The sequence below is a fragment of the Taeniopygia guttata genome, chromosome 2 (assembly GCF_048771995.1).
Source record: "Taeniopygia guttata chromosome 2, bTaeGut7.mat, whole genome shotgun sequence".
Lineage (NCBI taxonomy): Eukaryota > Metazoa > Chordata > Aves > Passeriformes > Estrildidae > Taeniopygia > Taeniopygia guttata.
The window spans coordinates 44,110,344-44,130,504 of record NC_133026.1 but is presented as its reverse complement, the minus strand read 5'-3'; the positions used below and the strand labels follow the sequence as shown (position 1 = coordinate 44,130,504).

The 20,161-nt window shown below is 42.0% G+C and overlaps 2 protein-coding genes across 2 annotated transcripts in view; both read right to left on the bottom strand.

Moving 5' to 3' along the window:
* Positions 1-15,660, bottom strand: part of GLB1 (galactosidase beta 1) — a 40,843-nt gene extending 25,183 nt beyond the window's left edge. Inside the window, exons 1-2 of the mRNA XM_030265118.4 lie at positions 15,525-15,660; positions 5,398-5,567 (exon numbers count right to left, since the gene is read on the bottom strand). Of these exons, the coding sequence (XP_030120978.4) occupies positions 5,398-5,567; positions 15,525-15,578 (224 nt within the window). The 5' untranslated portion in view covers positions 15,579-15,660. The remainder of the gene's footprint in view (positions 1-5,397; positions 5,568-15,524) is intronic.
* Positions 8,241-15,641, bottom strand: TMPPE (transmembrane protein with metallophosphoesterase domain). The gene is made up of 2 exons (XM_002198839.7): positions 15,525-15,641; positions 8,241-12,822 (listed from the first exon to the last, which is right to left on the bottom strand). Exon 2 carries the CDS (start codon positions 12,731-12,733, stop codon positions 11,417-11,419), a length of 1,317 nt encoding a protein of 438 aa, XP_002198875.5. The 5' UTR covers positions 12,734-12,822; positions 15,525-15,641; the 3' UTR covers positions 8,241-11,416.
* Positions 15,661-20,161: the final 4,501 nt, after the last annotated feature.

Below are 20,161 nucleotides of genomic sequence, written 5' to 3'. Positions count from 1 at the left end.
AGTAGTGCTGCTGATCCTCTGGATCAGTAGAAGACAGGAGTAACTCTCTGGCCTTTCTTCTGTCAGGTATTTCATATGGCAGAAGACATTAAAATTAATACTGAAAGCAGGGTTATGTCTGCAGGAGTCCCTGTCAGAGCAAGAACAAGTTCTGGTAGTGCCGTTTTGAAACCATGATGTCTGTTCCAAAATTAAATAAACAGTTTTGAAGCTGGCAAGGCAGATGGCAGCTGTATAGTGGTGGGAGGTTGATGAGGAGATGAATGTGGTAAACCACTCGTGAAGGAGGGGGCCAAGAATGAGCACAAAACAGCACATGACATGAATGGATCACCCAGCTTGCACAGGGAACACCAACCAGGCTGACAGGTCTATGTTGCTGCCACTGCAAAGAACTTGAAAAACACCTAAGCCTCAAATGATATTGCATCTAGGTCCCAAAAGTTTTCTTTGACCAGGAACAATGCAAGTTCTGGAAAACCACCACTGGAAGAAGAATTAAGTTAAGAAAGGTTAAGGTGCCCAAGAGCTTGGACAAAGTAAAGCTTAATTTCAACTAAGTAATAAAGGTGCCAAACAAGCAGATCACCATTTGAAAGAACACCTCTCTCCTACCTCTAGGACTCAGGAGAACACAACCTCAGCACAGAACATCTCAAAGAAATAAAAAAAACCCCACTTGGTTTCAAGACAACAAAGAAACAGTAATCTACCAAGTACCATGAGCAGTGTTGTAGCTGATGATCCCTGCATGACAACCGTATTTTGTTCACCATGGTACTAAGTGGCAGTCTAGCACAGAAAGATTAAAATTAGGGATGAGTACAACCTGAGCAAGGATTCAAAGGAATGTGAAAACTCATTCCTTAAAAATTTCTAAAATTCCCAAAACTGTGTCTAGTCAACAAAGAGCCTCTCAGACAACACTTTTTTACTGCCTGGGTTTGTTAGTATGTTCCACATTTAATTTTGTAAAAACCACCCAAGAGAGAAAGAAAGTCCCTAAAACAATGCTTTCAATAAGGAAGAAAAACAGGAACCCTCTCATGAGTACACTACTAAAATGACCATACACACACGGACACGCACATGAACATAAAATACAGAAATTATAATCTTTCAACCTTTGTGAATATTTTAGCTTTGCAAATGCCAAAATTTTAAGCCTCTGTTTGAAAAGATAAAGCTTAAAATTTGAATGCCAGGATGGAATCAAAGCAATGCACTCAGGCATCAAAATCCAGATTTCCCCCTCTAAGTGGGATATTTTATTTCTGTGTCAAGCTGCTCTAATTGTTTCTGAAGCACAATTAATTCACTTGTAAAAAAAACTACATGTGCATTTAATAAATATATGAACCATGTGAAAATATACTCATTGAAGAGTTTTATGGACTTGTTCAGAAACAAGTCTTAAGGTTTAAATACACTTAACACTGCCTGAGGTGAGGATGAAAGGGTTTCTCCAGCTCCCTTATGCACAAGATGGAAAAAGATAGACAAATTCTTCCAGAAACAGTTTTCATTTATGTCACATGCTTGACCACAACACTGGAAAAAAAGCAGATTTTAACAGCGAAAAAGGGAAGAAGAATAAGAAAAAAACCTATTTGAAACTGTTATTTAATATAATGAATCATGATAAAAATTTATTTTAAACGTTGGTCTAAAAATGGTTACTAAGGCACTTTAACCCTCCAATATACTTTCTACAGCTAGTGATGGTCTCAAATGAAATAATTGAAATAGTTATCTTTAATGAGTATATTTGTTACATACCCATTGTCAAAATTTACAGTCAATTGTCAATCCTGTACTTCTTTAGCTACAGAAAAATGAACTTACAAAGGAAACTCTCATCCTTTTTCAAACTTCAAATATGGTATTTATTCTGTATTTGAGTTTACTTTCCATTTACACTTAGAAATTTGCAATTTGTAAGTTTCATGCTATAACCTTCCTTTCTTTAGTAGTCACAGCTTTCCTCTCCTATTTCAGAGATTATCAACAGGCAAAAAATTACACTTCAACTTCCTTAATGTACAAGATAATTCTCTCTGTAATACCAGTGTGGAATTTTTTAATAGTGCAAAATTAAATAAATTGTACTACTTTCACAAATGAGCATCCTAGTTAAATTACTCATATATGAGTCTTTAGAAACAGTACTTTGTGTTTAAATTTTAAATATTCCGTATTCTAAGCAGCAGCTCCCTCATAGAAGGACTTTGTACAGGTTTACACCTTTCTGTTCATTAGTCATCAAATAGAGTAAAACAGAGAAAATGCTCAACATTCTTCAACTTTCTGAGCCTGTAAAGGCAACTGTGGATTCTTCCAGGAAGCATCTCCACTGATCAGTAAATCCTGTATACACCTTCTGCCCCATCTAGTGGCAGTTGTCTATCTGCTCTGCACAAAACCCTAAACCACCCAAGCTTTCCAGGTGCCTTTGTCAGCCAGCACTCATTTCCAGCTGGCAAACACAGCTCAGAAACTGAAAACAGGGACAGTTACCTGTGTGACCAGACAAAGGTCAGCATCCTCCTTCATCATCTTCTGGAACATCACACTAACCCCACATTAGATTTCAACCTGCTCTTTAGAAGGGGTAAGCCTTGATCACTTAGGCTTTAATACAAGATCAAGCTTATTGCCATCTATTTTCTTATGTTCTGTTATTGCTTAAGATGTTACTAGATGCAGACAATGTACTGACTTCACCTGTTCCAGAGACCAGGAGGAGCTGCATGATGCATCAAAGCACAGAGAGCCCTTTGGAAAAAAGGCTGCAGAGAACAGGAAGGAGAACGTGTCTGGCTGGCTTTATCCACAAGGTATTTACAAGCACAATCCCATAATATAAGGATCCTGTTTGCCTTGAAGTGGTAAACCTCACTGGGAATGCCTTGATAAAAACAAGGAAGGTTCCCATATTTCAAATTATAGCAGGAAAAAATCAGAGTCTTCAGATGAGGCCTCAAGATTGGGAGTCCAACTACCACTTTCTGTCAGAGAGTCTGGCAGTGATGCTGCCCATTCATTCCAGAATGACTTCACAAAATTTCTCTCTATCCCTTGCTAGCAGTATTACTGATCCAGGAAAGAGTATGCCAAATAAGAGAAAACAAAAACCCAATCACACAGACTAATTTCCATTTTTTTACCAAAATCATAAAAAATCACAGAGGATTTCTTTGGGGTTATATGAATACTTACAGATTTATCTCAAATAATCAAGAGCAGTAAGACTTGATTATTGGCAAACTTCAAAGAAAAACAAAAGGGGATTTTGGTCAGTGGGATGCTTTTTTAGCAGCAGGAGAGAAAGAAGAGTGATTAGTGTCAAATAGAAAGACACATGGATTTCTAGAAAATGCAAGGCACAGGAGTACTTTCTGCTTTCTGTATAAAAGTACACTTTTATATTTATCTCTCACCATAGTAGAAAAAATCCACACATAAGCAATAAGGGGAGAGAAAGTCAAAGAATCTCAGTCTGCTCTTAGAAAAACAAGAGACTAATAAAGCTGTTATGATGTGATCCAGCAACACCTAATGCCATAGCTGCCATAACAACTTGCCAGCTGCACAGCACCTTTTGTACCAAAACAGACACAGCTCAGCTCTCCCAAGACCAACAGAGATCAGCTGGCACCAGCAAAACAACAAATCTTTACTCCTTTCTGCACAGCAGAAAGACCCTAATGCAAAACAGTAAAGCAGAGTCAGAGATTTCAAAAAGGAAAAAAAGCAGAAAAGAAAGAAGGAAACAACCCACCTTGTTAGTGGGAGATCACAAATGAAGAGGGAGAAAGCAACAAGAAAAAACCCAAACCAGCCCTGCAGCAATTTTGCCACTGAACAACAGTGATGAGGGAAATGGAAAAAAAATTCCGATTTCAAAATCCCAGTAATGCATCAGAGACATTAAAAGGCAATTAAAAAAAATAAAATAAATAAAGAAAGGGACTGTTTGAAAAAAATGGAAATTAACAAAGAACACTGAAAACATACATGTGTTGGGAGGAGGAGGAAAATTAATCAGAGACATAAGGGAAGTATGACACTACGGATGATAGGAGTCACAGAGCCACTGTCTGGACCCAGGCTGACCTTCAAGCCAAACATCAAAAGACATAATTTTCTGGTCCACTATAAATTACTTTTATTTCAGTAAAAAGAAATTAATTGGGCAGATCCAGCAACCCGGTCCTAAGCAAGTGTGTTACTTAATCCCATTGCTCGTACTAATGTGAGCAAAGACAGAACTTGATTCCTTAATAGAAAACAACAAAAACAACCACAAAACTACTCACCAGAGAGTAACTGTATCATCCCACCACAGGCCAGAGTCTTAAGATATGCAAAAAAAATAGAGAACCCTAAATTTGGAAAAATTCAACTTTTTTTTCTTTCTGTGTTGTCTGTTCTTCATCTACTAACTCTGACTAGTCTCATCCCCAGGTGTACAAAGCAACCATGCAACTTGCAGGTCTAACAACAATGCAGATTTCAAGGGTGAGAAAGGAGTAGTGGTACAATACTGCTACTGAGCCTACAGGCTCTGCAATGTCAGAAGCTGAACTTTTTATAGCACAAAAGCAGGTTGTTTCAAAGAGAAGCTTTAAGATTTGCAATGACTTAAGAAAAGAAAAGAAACCTGTTTTGGAATTACAACAATTGCCTGAAAAGACTGTGCCTTACACATCACCACTTCTCTTGTCAACGAAGCTATGGCAAAAATAAGAGAAAGCTGAAGTCTTTTTATCTGTTGAATTAAATACACAAACAGGTAAAAAAGACAAGGAAAATGGACTAAAGTTTTTATACACACACACAAAAATGAAAGCTGTTTAAGTTTTTGGACTTTTTTTTTTAAGAAGTACACCTAGTTCCCATCCATTTATCTAAATTTAAATGCTTCTGGTGAAATAGCTTGAAATGGCTTTTAAATGTAACTGCAGTCTTCACCAACATTTTCAAGGCTTCTGGGTGATACCAACCCAGGCTGTACTAACAGGTTATTGTCTCCTTACACCTGGTCTGCCTTTTGACCAGAGAGTACAATGTCCCTGGCAGAGGCAAAGCATGTACAATTGTTCCATAGTTCCTAAAGTTCACAGTCCAACAATCTCTTTCCGGCCACATTTGCACCCTGGGTTGTGAAGCCAGAGCTGTTGCCTATTATCAGGGAAACAGACTGTTGGTTACAACCCGCCCAGCTGCCCCCATTTATGTGGTTAAAAGTCATTCTGTACCACTCTTCCTTCTCCCGAGCTTCCTCACCTAATTCTAGAAAAATAATAAACAAGTAACAGTGGCAGCATTCCTCTTAATGACTTCTCATACAGTTTCCAGGACCACAAATCACTCAACAAGTCAACAGCTACTCACGTTTGAATGGCATCAAGCCCTGCCATCTTCATCTTCAGCAGGCGGTCTTTCCAGTAATATGGGGGCACCCGCGAGTAGTGAATGCTACCAGAGATGTAACGGAAAGGTTTCCCATCCTTGACAAAGCAGTTGGAATCATAATCAATCCCAAAACTCCTCTCAGGTACATTCTGTACACAAAAACAAAACAAAACAAAACAAAAAGACACAGTATAATTGTTTTTTCAGCCTTGAAAGACACAGAGAACAGGCTATACATCTGTGGGTTGTCTACAATAGAATATACAATGGTCCTAGAATAAGAGATGGTGAATTACTTTTTTCTAGCTATCTATAGCCCACCTGAGTCTTAGCACAACAAATTAGCAAAAGGGAGCCAGTGCAATGTGTCACAGGATAAAAGAACAAGGAAACTAGCAGATATAGCTCAAAGAAAACACATTCCCTCCTCAAAAATGGAGGATGAAATTGCTAAGCCAATATGCCTATCCTTAGACTGTCATTAAACAGAGTATTTGTGGTAACACTTTACCATCATTTCAAGACTACAAACTCCAAGGAGGAAGACAACAGCATGTTCCATCTGCAAAAAAGGCATTAATTTACAAAAAACCTAGAAAATGTTGTGGAAAATGTCCTAGATACACATAGCAATTCAAAGCATTCTGCCAACAGTGAGCAAGTGAAATTGTGCGACGGATGTGTTACAACAGGTATGAGAGGATACAGAAAGGAGCTGGCAGGGAAATATGAAAAACAAGGGGCTGCCATGTGCTGCACAGCACAGGCTTTTTATGTTCTGTTTCCACAAACATGGGCCCATTCTTAAGATTACTTAATTTTATTAAGATAAATAAATCTTGACTCAACAAAGGTATGCGCATGTCAGGCCTCTCCAAAATCAGGACCACACAGAATTCAGAAATACAAACCAACTGCTCTGGAACAAATGTAATTCAAAGGTTGGGATTCTCCATAGGAAAAAATGATGCTGTAGTAACTCTAGGCTGTTAGATGTCAAGCAAACTATTGGTGCAGAGGATACACAGGTATGTACAGCTGCTTACTTCCTGTTCAATTTAAATGCATGTGACTTTTTCCTGATCTTTCATTTATAACCTTAATCTTGACAGCTGGGCATGCTGCACTAAGATGGAATTGTTCTGTGTGTACCTGTGAAGGAAACTATTCACACTTACAGACACTATGTAGATGTTTCACCTGCTTCAAACAGTTTTACTCTAGGGCACTGTAACAAGTCACAGCACTAATGCAGAACTGGGTGCTTCAAAACGACCATGACTAAGTGGAACTCAGAAACCAAATGCAACAACACAGAAAAGAAACCAAAAAAAACCCCAACACTATGGATAGAAGTACCTTACATTAAAAGGCCATTAGCCCTGGAAATAAGGAGAGGCAAAATAAATTGCTGTGGTGTCCCTCTGTAAGAGGATTTTAGCCCCTTCATTCAGACTAACCATATCAAGAGGTCTATGGAAAAGAAATTTGTTCCATTCATGGCAGAGAACTGTTGAGATGATGAATGTTGAAAAAACTGTTTACATGCCCTCAGGGACAGACACTTCTGTCTAGAGAGCCATGGCTATATTAAAACAATTAAAGGGAGGTATTAATTATGAAAGTGGTAATCATTGAACCAGTTACCATTTAGAAGTCAGGTTTTTGAAGCTGTGACCACAGCTGTAAATCACCTTCCCAACACATACACTTCCTGACACAGTGGTACTACGTTGATGAGGAGAGGGAGGAAGCTACCAGAATACCTTGAATTCACTCATTCATCATTCATTGTAAACAGACTTCCTTCATGATCAATTCTTCAGCGTTACTACATTGTCAGTGGATGATCCAGAGCTTGCAACAAAAACAAGAGAGCTGTCCTCATGAATTTATGTCTGGCTCTGCCAATGCTGTATACTCAGTGTTGTGAATATGCACGGAATTCACTCCCACTTTGTCACCCTAGAAGATGGGTTAGTGGCTCTGCTTGCTTGGTAAGCAACACAAACAGCACTGTTTGGGGTGCCAGTTCCTTCATACCAAATCATCAGTTCCCAGCTGAAAATTCAGACCCTTGCAGGCAATGATATGTTGCACCTTACATCCTCAGAGCACAGTCACATGGAAAAGAGAAGAAGTAAAGAATTTGTGCTTGCTTAAACAAAGTAACAGCTTATTTTTGCAACCTTAATGCTATTTCAACATTTTATAATGTGCATGTCTCTTAACATAAGACTTTTTTCTCATCTCCAACACACAGAACTGTTTATCAGTGGCAAAAATCTCTCATTCTCCAAATTGACAAAACAGAGGGCTGATCTTATTTAGAAAGCAAACAAATGTTTGCAAATTTACAAAACAGATGGCTTTTATCTTATTTAGAGAGCAAACAAATGTGGGTACAAATCTTCCTTCTCTGAAGATTTTTAGCCTCCTTTAGACCAATCACAGAACACCCCTTTCTCTACCTCAAAGCTTAAGCATCAAAACTGAGAACCACAAATCACCCATTTTCTTCTGACCCTTCAAAAAAAATTCTCATAGTAACCTTTCTCTGCTCTCTCAGTGGTCCTTTTCTCTGCATCACATCCCTCACCCCTGCTGTCTGCACCTTTTTCTCCTAGTAGGCTCTAGGCAAATGTAATGGTGGCCTTTCCCACTTTCTACCATGACTCATTTAGCAGCAGGGGAGTAAGAGTTTACAAAACTAGTCAGGTTTATTGTTGATAGCTTTTTGTTGGTAAATAGAATGAGTGTGTACAGCATGAACTGCTGCAATGCATCCTGGTACAAAATAAAAGGTCATTCGAAGCCTCATGTTTGATTATAAGAATAAAGTTTTATTAAATCCCAACATTTAAAGCATTTGTTATACCACAATTTACATGTTTTCCAATCCATTCTATAGTAATTATATAATAAATATAATTTTCACAAAGTGATGATACTATTATATTCTGCTATTAATTCTGACATTAACTCCTCCTCAGCCCCTAATGAACTGGCCTTTTATAGGATGAAATACATATTCATTTAGTTAAATTATCCAGATTAAATACATTACATACACACATAAAATTTACAAAAAAATTAAAAAATTTTAAAAATAAGCAGCACAGCAATTTTTCATCATCTGAAATACTGAACACAGGCCTGCATTGTGTACATTCATATCAAACTGGAAAAAGTAGAGAAAGAACCTTGAAGGATGGTTAGAGATTGCTGATTAGAGAGACTATAGAAATGATTCATTCCTTTTATCAAACAGAAACTTGATCTAGGATACTTTCCATTCATAATTAAAAAGCAAAATAAGAAAAGGCTTTGAAGTCTTTTGGCACAGAAAGAAAACATTTTAAGTAAGAAGTAATCACCAGCAAACAACCTTTCAGAGGGAGAGATACAAAAAAAAAGAGCAAGAACTAAATTACATCAGGAGAACTCAAGAAATGTATGAAATGCCAATATGACCACTCCTAAAAGGGTGCATTATCTATTTCTGAAATTATACATAATCATTTTCCAAGAGAGGCACATACAAAGTAATGAAGAAATTTTGGGATGGAAGGACCCCTTCAGCTATGTTTTTGCACACACTTGATCAGAATGAAGAGAGAAATAAAAAAGGGCAGGGAAAAAAAAGTAAGTAATACTAGCAACTCACTGAGAAACTGACATGATCTAAAATCAGTCCCACAAATGCCTCCTGTTGAGGAAACTGGCTTAACAATTAGCCTTCTTAACATGGTAAGAACATTCAGTGCAACAAGTGGAAAAATCCTCCTGGACTACTGGCCAGGTGAGAATACTCTGCGCCACTAAACCCAGAACACAGCTCTTAACTGAAGGCAAGTTGACAAGTAACCAGAGGGTTACAGGCAATCAAAATTCCTTCCTCCTAAGACCATCTGACACTATGTGTCACTGACTGCTAAAAGCCTCAGATGGATCTCACATGGACAGTGGGCAGTGTTGAATACACATGGATACTTTAGGATACTTAAGCAGATATTATCACAAAATCATAAAAGAAAAAGTATACAAAATTGTAAGTGGTGGAAAACAGAAATTATCTAATCTGGCAAGAAGAGAGCATGGCTGGTAAGGTATTCAGTCTTTCAGAAGAGGACTGACTTTTCCAACAATTCCACTAACCTTTGTGACACCTTTACAGTATTTCTCATTATTCCTGAGTAAAAATATATGATGTTTGTACAGAGGAGCAGGATACAAAACGAGCATAGGAATTAGAAGCTCTGCCTGGGTAATATTTAGAGTGGATGAAGTCAAACATAAATACCTAACTTACAAAAACCCTCAAGTTTACAAATACTACAGTACTTTTCAAACACACTCCTACCTATCTCCTTCAATACGAGAACAGAAGCTGAAGAACAAAACCGAGTGTTTATGGTTGTCTGGTTCAGGATCACAGAGGAAGGCAGGAAAAGACTGAACACCAAGGCTCTGGTCTCCCACCCTCAGTCTCCTGGATAAGAAGCGCTCTCTTTTGCCCCATGCTGTGAGTCCACCTGAGAGGAACACAGGCACTGGTGGCCAGAAACGCAGAGCAAGGGAAACCCTGTGGCTACAGCTGCAGACTACAGAGGCAGGTTTTCCAGGCTCTAATGGCTCTTGATGTTTCATGCAGCAGAAATTAGGTGGGAGAGGAGGAGAGAGAAGATGCACAGAAGTGTTTCATTAGCCTGGACAAAAGTCACACATTATTTTACATCCTGGCTTTCTTACGTGAACGCAAAGATATAGAAACAAAAATGTTTGTATCAATTATTCTCTAATACCTCAAAAATCCCATAATTATGTTAATTTATAAGACCTGCTATGAAAGATGGGAAGAAATCCTCTATCCATTATCCTGTAGCAGTTTCTCTCCTATGTGCCCATCAGACAACCAGGACACTGACATGCAAACGCTCTTAGGGAAAGTCACCTACTGCAGAGTTTAGTCTCATTAAAAGAGGACATAATTTACTTAAATATTAAAGTCTTTAACAAATGTCAAGCATTAACTTATTTGCATTGTATTGAAATAGCATTTATTTACTCTTGCAAGAGAAAAATGATGGAGGAGAAATTAGGCAGAAAGAAAAAAAATACAGAATGAAGACAAAATACACTGATTATTTCAGCTTTGGAATTAGTGCTTTTTATAAGGAGGTACTGTATGCTCAGAAAGCAACAGAAGTTAATTTTGGAATTTTCCTCATTTGCTTTTATTAGAGCTATTTTCAGTAAGCAATTACTGGATGCCCAGCTGTTCTGGGGAAAATGCCTGAGAAAGACAGTTACTTTCACTTTTTGGTGTCAGCCTCACCAACTTTTTAACTGGACAAAACTGAATTTCAGCACTGATGCCTGGCAACTGACAGTACCAATAAGAAGCACAGACTGGAAGCCCTGGTGCATGCTGCAGACAGCTAGGAGGATAAAAATATCCTGTCTCAATTAAAAAAAAACCCAAACCCTAAACTATTAAACTCTTCCTTTCCCACAACAACTCTAGCATAAGCCTCCTAGAGTTTACATACTCTGTGCACACTCTAGCAGGCCTTTCTGCAAAGCATGCGTGACTTCACTGCACAAGCTCAGAACTTCACCTGTCTGAGATTTGATAAGGCAGCTGCCTGATGGATACCAAACAGTGGAACATGAAGTAGCTGCAGGACACAGGTATTACTAAACATGCACAGGACACACATTATCTCTGTGACATCAGTGTTATTTTTAAATGCAGAACTTCAATGATAATGAACTCAAAGACATAATTACTTCAGTAATTTAACATGTCCCAAATTTGTTTCATAGGCCCAAAATACAGTTAGTGTTTTCTGCTCAAACTTAACAGAACCTGCTGAAGTTCAGCCCAACACATCTTCTCTGGCTTCCCTGAAAAAGGATTTGCTTTCATAGTAGAAGAGCAAATATACTGGCCAAAAAAAAAAACAAATTAGAAGTCTGTCAAATGGAAAACTCCTCAAGGAGAACGTAGAATAATCTCTGTTATTTCGGCTCTGCTGCCCAGCCTCATGGGTATTCCATAGTACATCGTTCCCGGGCTGACGTAGACGAAGGTATTCTGCCCAACTTGGTACAAGCCAACAAAGAATGGATTCAGAAGATAAGCTCCTGCATTTAGAGGGAAAATCTGCCCTCCATGAGTATGGCCAGAGAGAATTAAATTTATGTCTGGTCTCTCCTGAAGGGCCCACTTTGCAGCAATTGGCTGATGAGCTAAGAGCACTATTGCATGCTCACTGCTACAACCTCTGAGAGCTTTTTTCAAATCCATGCCATGTCCTGAATAGCGCAACACATCTGCTTCGATATCATCCACACCAGCCAGGCAGAACCAGTCAGAAGTGCTCTTTGGTGAAACAATCTTCACATTCTCATTATGCAATGGCTGAATATTAAATGATTTTAACAGCTCGAACCAGTTGCTAACATCTGAGGTGTAGTACTCATGGTTTCCTGTGACAAAGTAAGTCCCCAAAGGGGAATCAAGTTCTCCAAGAGGCTCAACAGCAGGTCGTATGATCTTTGCCTCAGCATCAGACAGGTCCCCAACAATCACGGTGATATCTGGTTTTAAAGCCTTAACCATTCTCACTATCATGGCAAGCTTGGTCTTCCCAACTGTAGGCCCCAGGTGAATATCTGAAAGCAAAACCACTTTCAGGTTATTCATTGTTGAGGGCAGTTTGTAAACTGGAATCTCCACTGAATTCACAGTAGGGGGCTGGGAAGCATTTAACAGCCCAACAACAGTCAGCACAAAAGTCAGCAAGACTGCCAGAACTGGTTTCAGTGCTGTTCTGTTCTTGCTGCCCGTGCCTGCTTTAATGCCTCTCCCAGCCAAGAACTTGTAAGCCTGCTCTACAGAGCCTAGAGTGAAGAGGAAAAAGATGAGAATAATATAGGCCCCCAAGCAAGTGTAGGCAGCTAAAGAAAAGAAATAGGGCTCTTCTGCAACAAGAAATAGCAATGTAAAGAAGCTTGAATGAGCCAAAGCTAGAAACATGAACACAGCTATTTTCCACAGCATGAAACAGAAGGAGCTGGCAGCTGAAGACCTGGTGAACGTGGTGACTGTGCTTCTCCAAACATGAAGAGATCCCATCAACATGAGTGTGTTAGCAAACAGTGCCATTTGCAGCCTTAGAAGCAAGCGCCGCGTCCTGGAATCGAGCTTTTCCGCCAGGTAACTCCGTGATAGCATCATGGAGAAGAAAACCACTCCTGCAGCCACTGCAGCCTTTGCTTCAATGGGCAGTTGCTTGAAGGAGATCATCTTTGCTTCCTGACTGCTCCCTTCTGTTCTGCAGAAGTCTCCAGAAGTCAATAATGTGGTTATGAAGGGATGCCTTGGGTCAACAAAGCCTGCAACCAGGAACCAGTATGAGCCGCTTTAAAATATTACACACATTCCCTTTTTCCCAGACTGCAATAAAGGATTGTTACTCTACATACTACACAAGATGCTGGGTCATGCAGAATCACTCTCATAACAACACAAAGGAGATGTCCTGGAGTAAATCAGACAACAGAAAAGACTGGATACTGAAGTCCCCTTCCAAGCTCCCTGTTTCCCTCGATCATTTCTCCCCCACACCCCCTTTTCTCTTAAACACTTTTTTCTCATCAAGACTTCCTAATAGTAGATGGCAATACATCACAACAGGGTTGCAGTGAGTCCTGGGAACAACCATTACAGCATTTGTAAATCCCGTACATGTTCTGGGACTAAATTGCTTGTGATATTATCTTAATACATGATTTCTGTTCTTCTTGCCAAGCAGTTGGCTCCATCTGAAAAGAAGGCAACACCCTTACCAAATGCAAGAGGTTCTACTAACAGATGCTACAGCAGCAGTGAAATCTCCACTGGAACAATGCAACTGTGGCCCCAGAAACTGCAGATGATCAGCAGATGGATCCTTGCCTGCTGTTGTGAATCAGGTTTCTCCAAAGCCCTGAAAATCACTAGGATCTGAAGATCAGTAGGATCAGTGAAACTCACACTGTGTTTTGCTACTCATTTCCAGCCCACTTCCACTACATGTAAAGTTTTCCAAGACTCAGCACCTGTTCTAGTATATCCTGGTCTAACAGGATGCAACCAAGTTGAAAAGCGATTAAAATACCACACCCTGCTCCTTTAGAAGGGAGTACAGAATCTAATGCATGACTGTTCATAGACTTGAAACAAACAAGCAAGCATCAGTTATGTTTGAATGGTAGCAGAATTCCCTGGTTTGTTCTGTATTTTGCTCAGTCATGGTGTTTCTATTAGCGCTCAGGTTGCACATTTCTATTTAGAAGAAACACGTTATTTTAATCATAGATGAAAAAAGTTTGGTTAGTCTTTCATAACATACAAGAGAGACCATGTCTGACATAATAGTCCCATAATAGCATACTTATTTTCAAAACACTTCCTGTCTCTCAATCCACACTTAGATACAGAAAGCAAGCGATCATTATAGCAAAAAATATCTCAGAACTAGGGTACAAAAAGAGCATTATAGGGCTCAGCAGTGAGCCTGAGCCCAGAAGTCTGCAAACCCCAGTTTGTCAGGTTGCTTATCTGCTGCAATGCCCTCTCAAGCTAGTTTAAAAGAACATTAGCACATCTGTGATGACAGGACCCTGATCTACTTTGAGGACTAGACCAAGTTTTAAAAAGACCCCTTCCCTTATTGCTTATGTCAGGGAACTGTGAGCTGATAAGGAAAATCGTGCCTGCCAGCCTCAGCTCCTCAAACCCTCTCAGTTGTTACTAAACTCCTCTTAAGAAATAGTGCTACTTTCCACATATGTCTCTGCAGAAAACACACAGAGCTAGGAAGATAAGAGCACAAGAAATGCCCTACTGATTCAAGTCCATAGGTCTTCTAGGCACCATGCAATACTCTGTCTGGACAACAGCAGTAAGAAACACTGTATAAAGAAATGACAGGACCCTGGCCACAGTCTGTGGTCTGCTCCCTCCTGCTCCTTCAGCTGACACAGCTGCTACACGAGGGATGTTAGAGGGCAAATCCTTCACAGTCATTTCTTGTCGGAAATGGATGTTAGAAAGACTTGGATGTTGCTTATGAGCCTGACGTATTTAAATCTGGCAAATCAATTTTTTAAAATCTGTTGAGTACTGTCTGGTTCTACAACCTCCCATGGCAGCAAATTCTTGAAACAATGTATTTTTACAGTATTTTATCTGTTTGAAACTAACCTATTAAATCCTCCAAAAGTGCTAATACTATCAAGTTTGAAGAGTATTTGTTCTTGCCTGCCACCTTCAAAATTTTGGAAGGCTCAGGAACAACCTCACCCCTAACAAAGCGCACAAACTGTAACCCAAACTCCCCTTCCATAAGGTCTCACATGATGTTCTATTTTTCATACATCTTTAACCACCCGTGCCCCTTCCAACTTCAACATCTACCAAGGTAATAGTGTAACTCTGCCTCAAACTCGAGGCATAAAACACGAAAACTGTGGAGCATGAGGATTCGTCCTTGGGCTGTGGTGTTGTGTCCCCCCGGGACAAGGCTGCTACAACAGAATCTGTGGAGAACAGGTAAAACCCCTTTCCCTCCTCTCGCACACCAGAGGATCAGCACGTTTTCCCACGGGATCTCCCAGCAGGGTCGGTACCGGTTTCCCCAGGGGCCCGGGCTGCCCAGCGAGGCCTCAGCGATGCCCGGGCGCGCAGGCAGCGCCGGGGCCGGCAGCCCCGAACCGCCGGCGCTGGGCGGCACCGCCAGCCCCTCCTCAGCCCCAGCGGCCGGGAGCGGGCCGGGAGCGGGCCGGGAGCGGGCCGGCCTGCTCGGGAGAAGGGCAGGAGCCCTCCCTGCCGCAGCTCCGCGATCTCCCCTCGGCGCAGCCACAAGCCCGGCACCCGCGCCCCTGCGCCGCCCTAAATCGCTCATGTTTTAGAAAAGGACCAAGGCGAAGCGCCTTCCTCCAGCAGCGGCAGGAGGCCCCTGCCAGCCCTCCCGCCGGCCCCTGCGCCCTCAGAGCCGGCCCCGCTGTCCCCGGTGTCCCTGGCTGAGGGGAGGGGAGGCGAGGCGGGCACTCACCGCCGCCCGGAGGAGCGCGGCCAGGGCGGCCAGCGGGAGCAGCAGCCGCAGCATGGCGGGCGGCACCAGGAAACGGCGGCGTCAGCTGACGGCTCCGCCGGCAAACGGCCGGCGCAGGACGGGCATCCCTCCTCCTCCTCCTCTCCTCCTCCTCTACCGGGCAGCGGCGCTCCACCCCTCTGAGCCCGGCCTTCTCCTGCCCTCCCCGCCCGGGACACCCCCCGCAGCCCGTCGGGTGCCTGAGGCTGTGCGCCCGGTGCGCTGCTTCCCGTGGTAAAGCGCTGACGTGCCGCGTCGGGAGCTCACGGGAGACTTCGGGATGCAACCGCCAATGCTGAATACATTTAAGAACTTCTCCCACACAAAAGTTTCCAAGATGGAAAGGTCTTGCTGATCTTTACCCCCCCCCCCCCCCCCCCCCCGGGCAGCCCATCATCCTGACAGGAAGCACTGGGCCTGAGCGCTCGCCTTGCCATGTTAAAGCACTGTCATCCTCTTTCGGAAGCCCCGCACTGAAATCAAGAGACAGCCACCAGCGCTGAGCACATCGCCAAAGATTGCTCCCACGCAATAGTTGCCAGGACAGAAAGCTGATTCTGGCCTTTACCTCCAGTGGTCAGACCATCATCAGCAGAACCACTCACACTCCAGCCGGTCCAAAGCCAAGGACTTACCCCAGCTTCCCAGAGGAATGCCAGAACATTTGCAGCCTCTGCCACCTTGGCTGGACAGAAAGGCAGAAAGAGGCATTTTCCCAGGGAACCTCACTAGTTCCCAGAGCAGCCTGAATTTTGCTCACTTCATATCCAGAGTTGAAGTTTTGCCGGCAGTTTTCCTCCTGTCAGCAGATTTTAAACTTGATTCATGGTTGCTGTGGCCAAGAAAGCCACAAATCATCACTCAAGAAAGTCACAAATCATCACTTTGCCCACAAGTCCCTCTGTGTTAACAAGGAATAAATCAAGGACGGCACCTTTCCCAGTCAGTTCTCATAGTACCTGTACCAAGAGGTATAGGTGTTTCAGGAATCTTATGGACCTGTTGTCAGCTATGTTGATTTACATGTACTTCTTAGTTGCTTAAAGACTAATTTGTTGGTATTGTCATCCTGACTGGGTGGCCTATAGTAGACTCCCACAATCACACCTGCTTTATTTGTTTCTCCTTTAATCCTAACCTGGAGGCTCGCTTTTGCCAGTGACTGCGCATCTCTGGGGCTCAGCCAAGGCTTCTAAGCTCCTCTTGCTTGTTCCTCATGCTGTGTGTAGAAGCACTTCAAATGCAGTTCTTTGTATCCAGTGCCTCATGTAGCCAACTAAAGCTCTCACTGGTGCCTGGTCTCTCAATCTTTGGTGTGCCGCTCCTTTGCTCATCCCTGGTGAGCTTCATTGTATCCCTTTGCCCTGCACACTTCTGCAGGGAGTTAACTCAGGAGTTAAAAGTCACAGTGTGAACCAGCCTACAGTATGAGTAACAAAGCCATTGGTTCTCCTAAAATAGTTGGACCTGAGATCTTTAAAGTTTTTATATCCCTTGGCGCCAGATGCAGCCAAAAGAATGTTTACTTTAAAATGGGTACTCCAAACTAGGCAAGCAGGCACAGGCAGCTCCCAATTTAAATTAATAATTCAGAGGACAGGAACTTGAAGACCTGACAGGAATGAGAAGGTTTAACACCAGTCTTTGGGGTCTGGTTTGTCTGTCCCCGCTTGCCAAATGCTCTGTAAAAGAAGCTGCTGGGGACATGGCTCTTTACAGGGACTGCTAAAACATTTATTGCCAGCAAACAGGAATTGGGTTCACAGAAATATGTATATATATATTTTTTGTGGTAGAAACTGGATAGCTGTGTATCTTCCGTACCTAGAATTTAAACCTGTCCTATTTTTGTGGAGGAAGTGTTGCTACACTTAGGGTACTGTAAATAATATCTTTTTTTCCTTCAGGCTCTGTGTTTGCAACCCATTCTTAGAGCCAAAACTGTTATTTCAGCTGTTCTTAGGAGCTTACCTGTGCAGACCTGGGCTGATGCATTTTTGTAATGGATGTTCTAATTGCCAGGATCATTCAGAGAGTTTTCAAGCTTTTTTTTTTTTTTTTTTAAATTAAAATTACTGTGAACCCATGCTGGAACAAAAAGATCCTTTTGTTTCCTTTTTATGGAATCCCCAGGGACCCCTGTGTGTAATCTACATAAGCAAATAACCTGTCTGGAATTGCAGTCAGAGGCACTGATCTCACTGACTGCAAATACCCTCCTCATAGAGGACAGTGAATTGCTGCCACAGCCTCTCCCCTAAACAGACCATCTGAGGAGTTACTGAACCTCTCAAGCAGCCTGCTTGGAATGAAGCAGTTTAATGTCCTCCTTTTACCTAAGGGAAGGAAAATAGGCATGTTAAAAGATAGGTATATGCAAACATGGTGAAGTTTTCACTGTGAAAAAAGGAAACTTCTTGGTCAGGCTCAGAAGAGGATATAGCCCTAAATTTTGTTCTGTTTCTGCAAAATTTTTCCAGCTAAGTAAAAGCTAATGTCAAGCTAAGTACTTCTCTGCTTATAGTACCTGCAATAAATTAAGAGTTTAAAAAATCTTCCCCAAATTGTGCTTAAGGACCCCAAAGCTAAAAAGAAGACATAGAAGAAATGCTGATGGTATTAGGTTTCTCACTTTAAACAAAACCAAAAACAGTGTTTCACTGTTCATCTGTTCATGTTTTCCCCGTGTTCATCAAGTTCTCTTGATGAACATGAAAGCAATATATTTTTAAGGAAAACAGAGATGCTTAGTTCCACATCAATATGAGCTGAAGGGAAATAAAAAGTTATCTCACGATGCATGCTGGTATTGCAAGAACTGACTGTCTCATCTCTGGTTTTGCATGAAAGGATTTAACTGTGGATGGCAGTGAGTGAGGATACAAATCAGGAACCAGTTTGACAGAAATTTGGTAAGAGGACTAACATTCACACTGTTCTGCTTCTGTTCTTGAGGGCAAAAAAGCTGCTGTTGTCAGCAACACTCACTTAACAAATGTCATGTGGCAGGAAAGTGATGAACAGGATGAGCAGCTGCCTGTGTTCTGGGCTGGAGGTTTATCTGCCCTGGAGGCTTTTAGTACAGTGGGACTGGCTCTGTAAAATGGTGGGTTAAATTATACTTATTGCTTTACTTCCAGGGAGAATTAAACTAAGTCTGATTAAGGTCACTTAAATCCTGAATGTAAGGGTTCGGATTAATGAAGGAGAAACCAAAGGATGTGAAGATCCTTTGCATCAGAGGCTTTGCTTATGGGCATGCCTTTACCCTACTGCAGTTAATGTAGCTCTCCCAATGCTGAATCACCTTGCATTATACCAAGGGCCAAACTAGTTTGAATTAAGGGTAATTACTGTGGATCTACTGTCAGGAAGCCATTTGCAAGCTCAGAGTAACTCATCCCTAATCCCAGAGACTCTGCCTGTGTTTTCACATGTGCTTTCCTTAGCAGGTGCCCTGGGGTTTGGCTGAGATCTACTCCCCCTCTTCTGTTTTTCTACAGGATGGCCCAGGAGGTGGAAGAGGCCAAGTTCTGTATCATCATACAGACCTATGCCTGTTTCATGAGGAGTTTCAAGATACACAGACACCTTAGGGGAGATTTTGCAGTTGATCATGGAACATCCTGGGCTCCTTTCCCTTGGAAGGCGATGCTTTGCTGCTGACATGAGCATGGTGCCAAGTAACAGCAGAGCCCAACTCAAAACCTAGCCAGAATCACTCTTTTCTCCATAACTGGAACTGAGCCTGAATTGTGATTTGGAAATTTCCTTGAAGTATGAGTTGAACGAGCATTGGTCACAGCTGAACACCTTCATTAAAGCAAAACCCCATGGTGCTCAGACTTCCTACAGAGAGGGGAACTTAAATCAGCCTAATTTGCATGCAGCTTACCAGAAAGACGTAAGATGTTCAAGTTCATACTTTTATTAACCACTTCTCACTGGCTTCCTTTTCAAAGTCTTCCCTGCCACATTCTTCTGGATGGTTATCACATAAAGATGTGCCACCAGTAGGGACTTCATGGGACTGCCTGCCATCCTGTCCTGGGTCTCCCCACTCTCTGCAGCAGGAATAGCCTGGCCTTTCCTCCTGAAGGTGGCATACTTTTGGTTTGCTCCATTTTGCTGTTGTTTGCAAAGCACCTGGTGTTGCAGGTCATGAGACAGACCCTGTGATCTTGACTCCTGCCTGCTGGCAGCCTTGGCAGGCAGCAGTGGGAAGCTGTGACCATGGGGCAATCTGGAGAGAGCAGGACTAGACCCGGCTCCTCATTCCTGTCCCAGCCTCCTGAAAAGACACTGGAAGCTGCCCAAAGGAATCCAGTTCTTGTTCAAGGGTATTTTTTTTCTCCCCAGTGAAAGTGTTTTGCAGCAGGACACAGCCTAGGAGTAACCTCTGATTTGCCCTGTGCTAGACGATCCACATCAGCAGAAAATTGATGGCGTGATACATTGTCCTTTATATACCCAAAATAAAAGTAAAATAAAGAGAAGATTGCCACATGTGTTTAAGGTACCTAAAACATGAAAACCACAGAGTAAACAGTCTGTGACAGGTCTAATCAGGCTGACGCCCCAGGAGCACACAGTCAGCT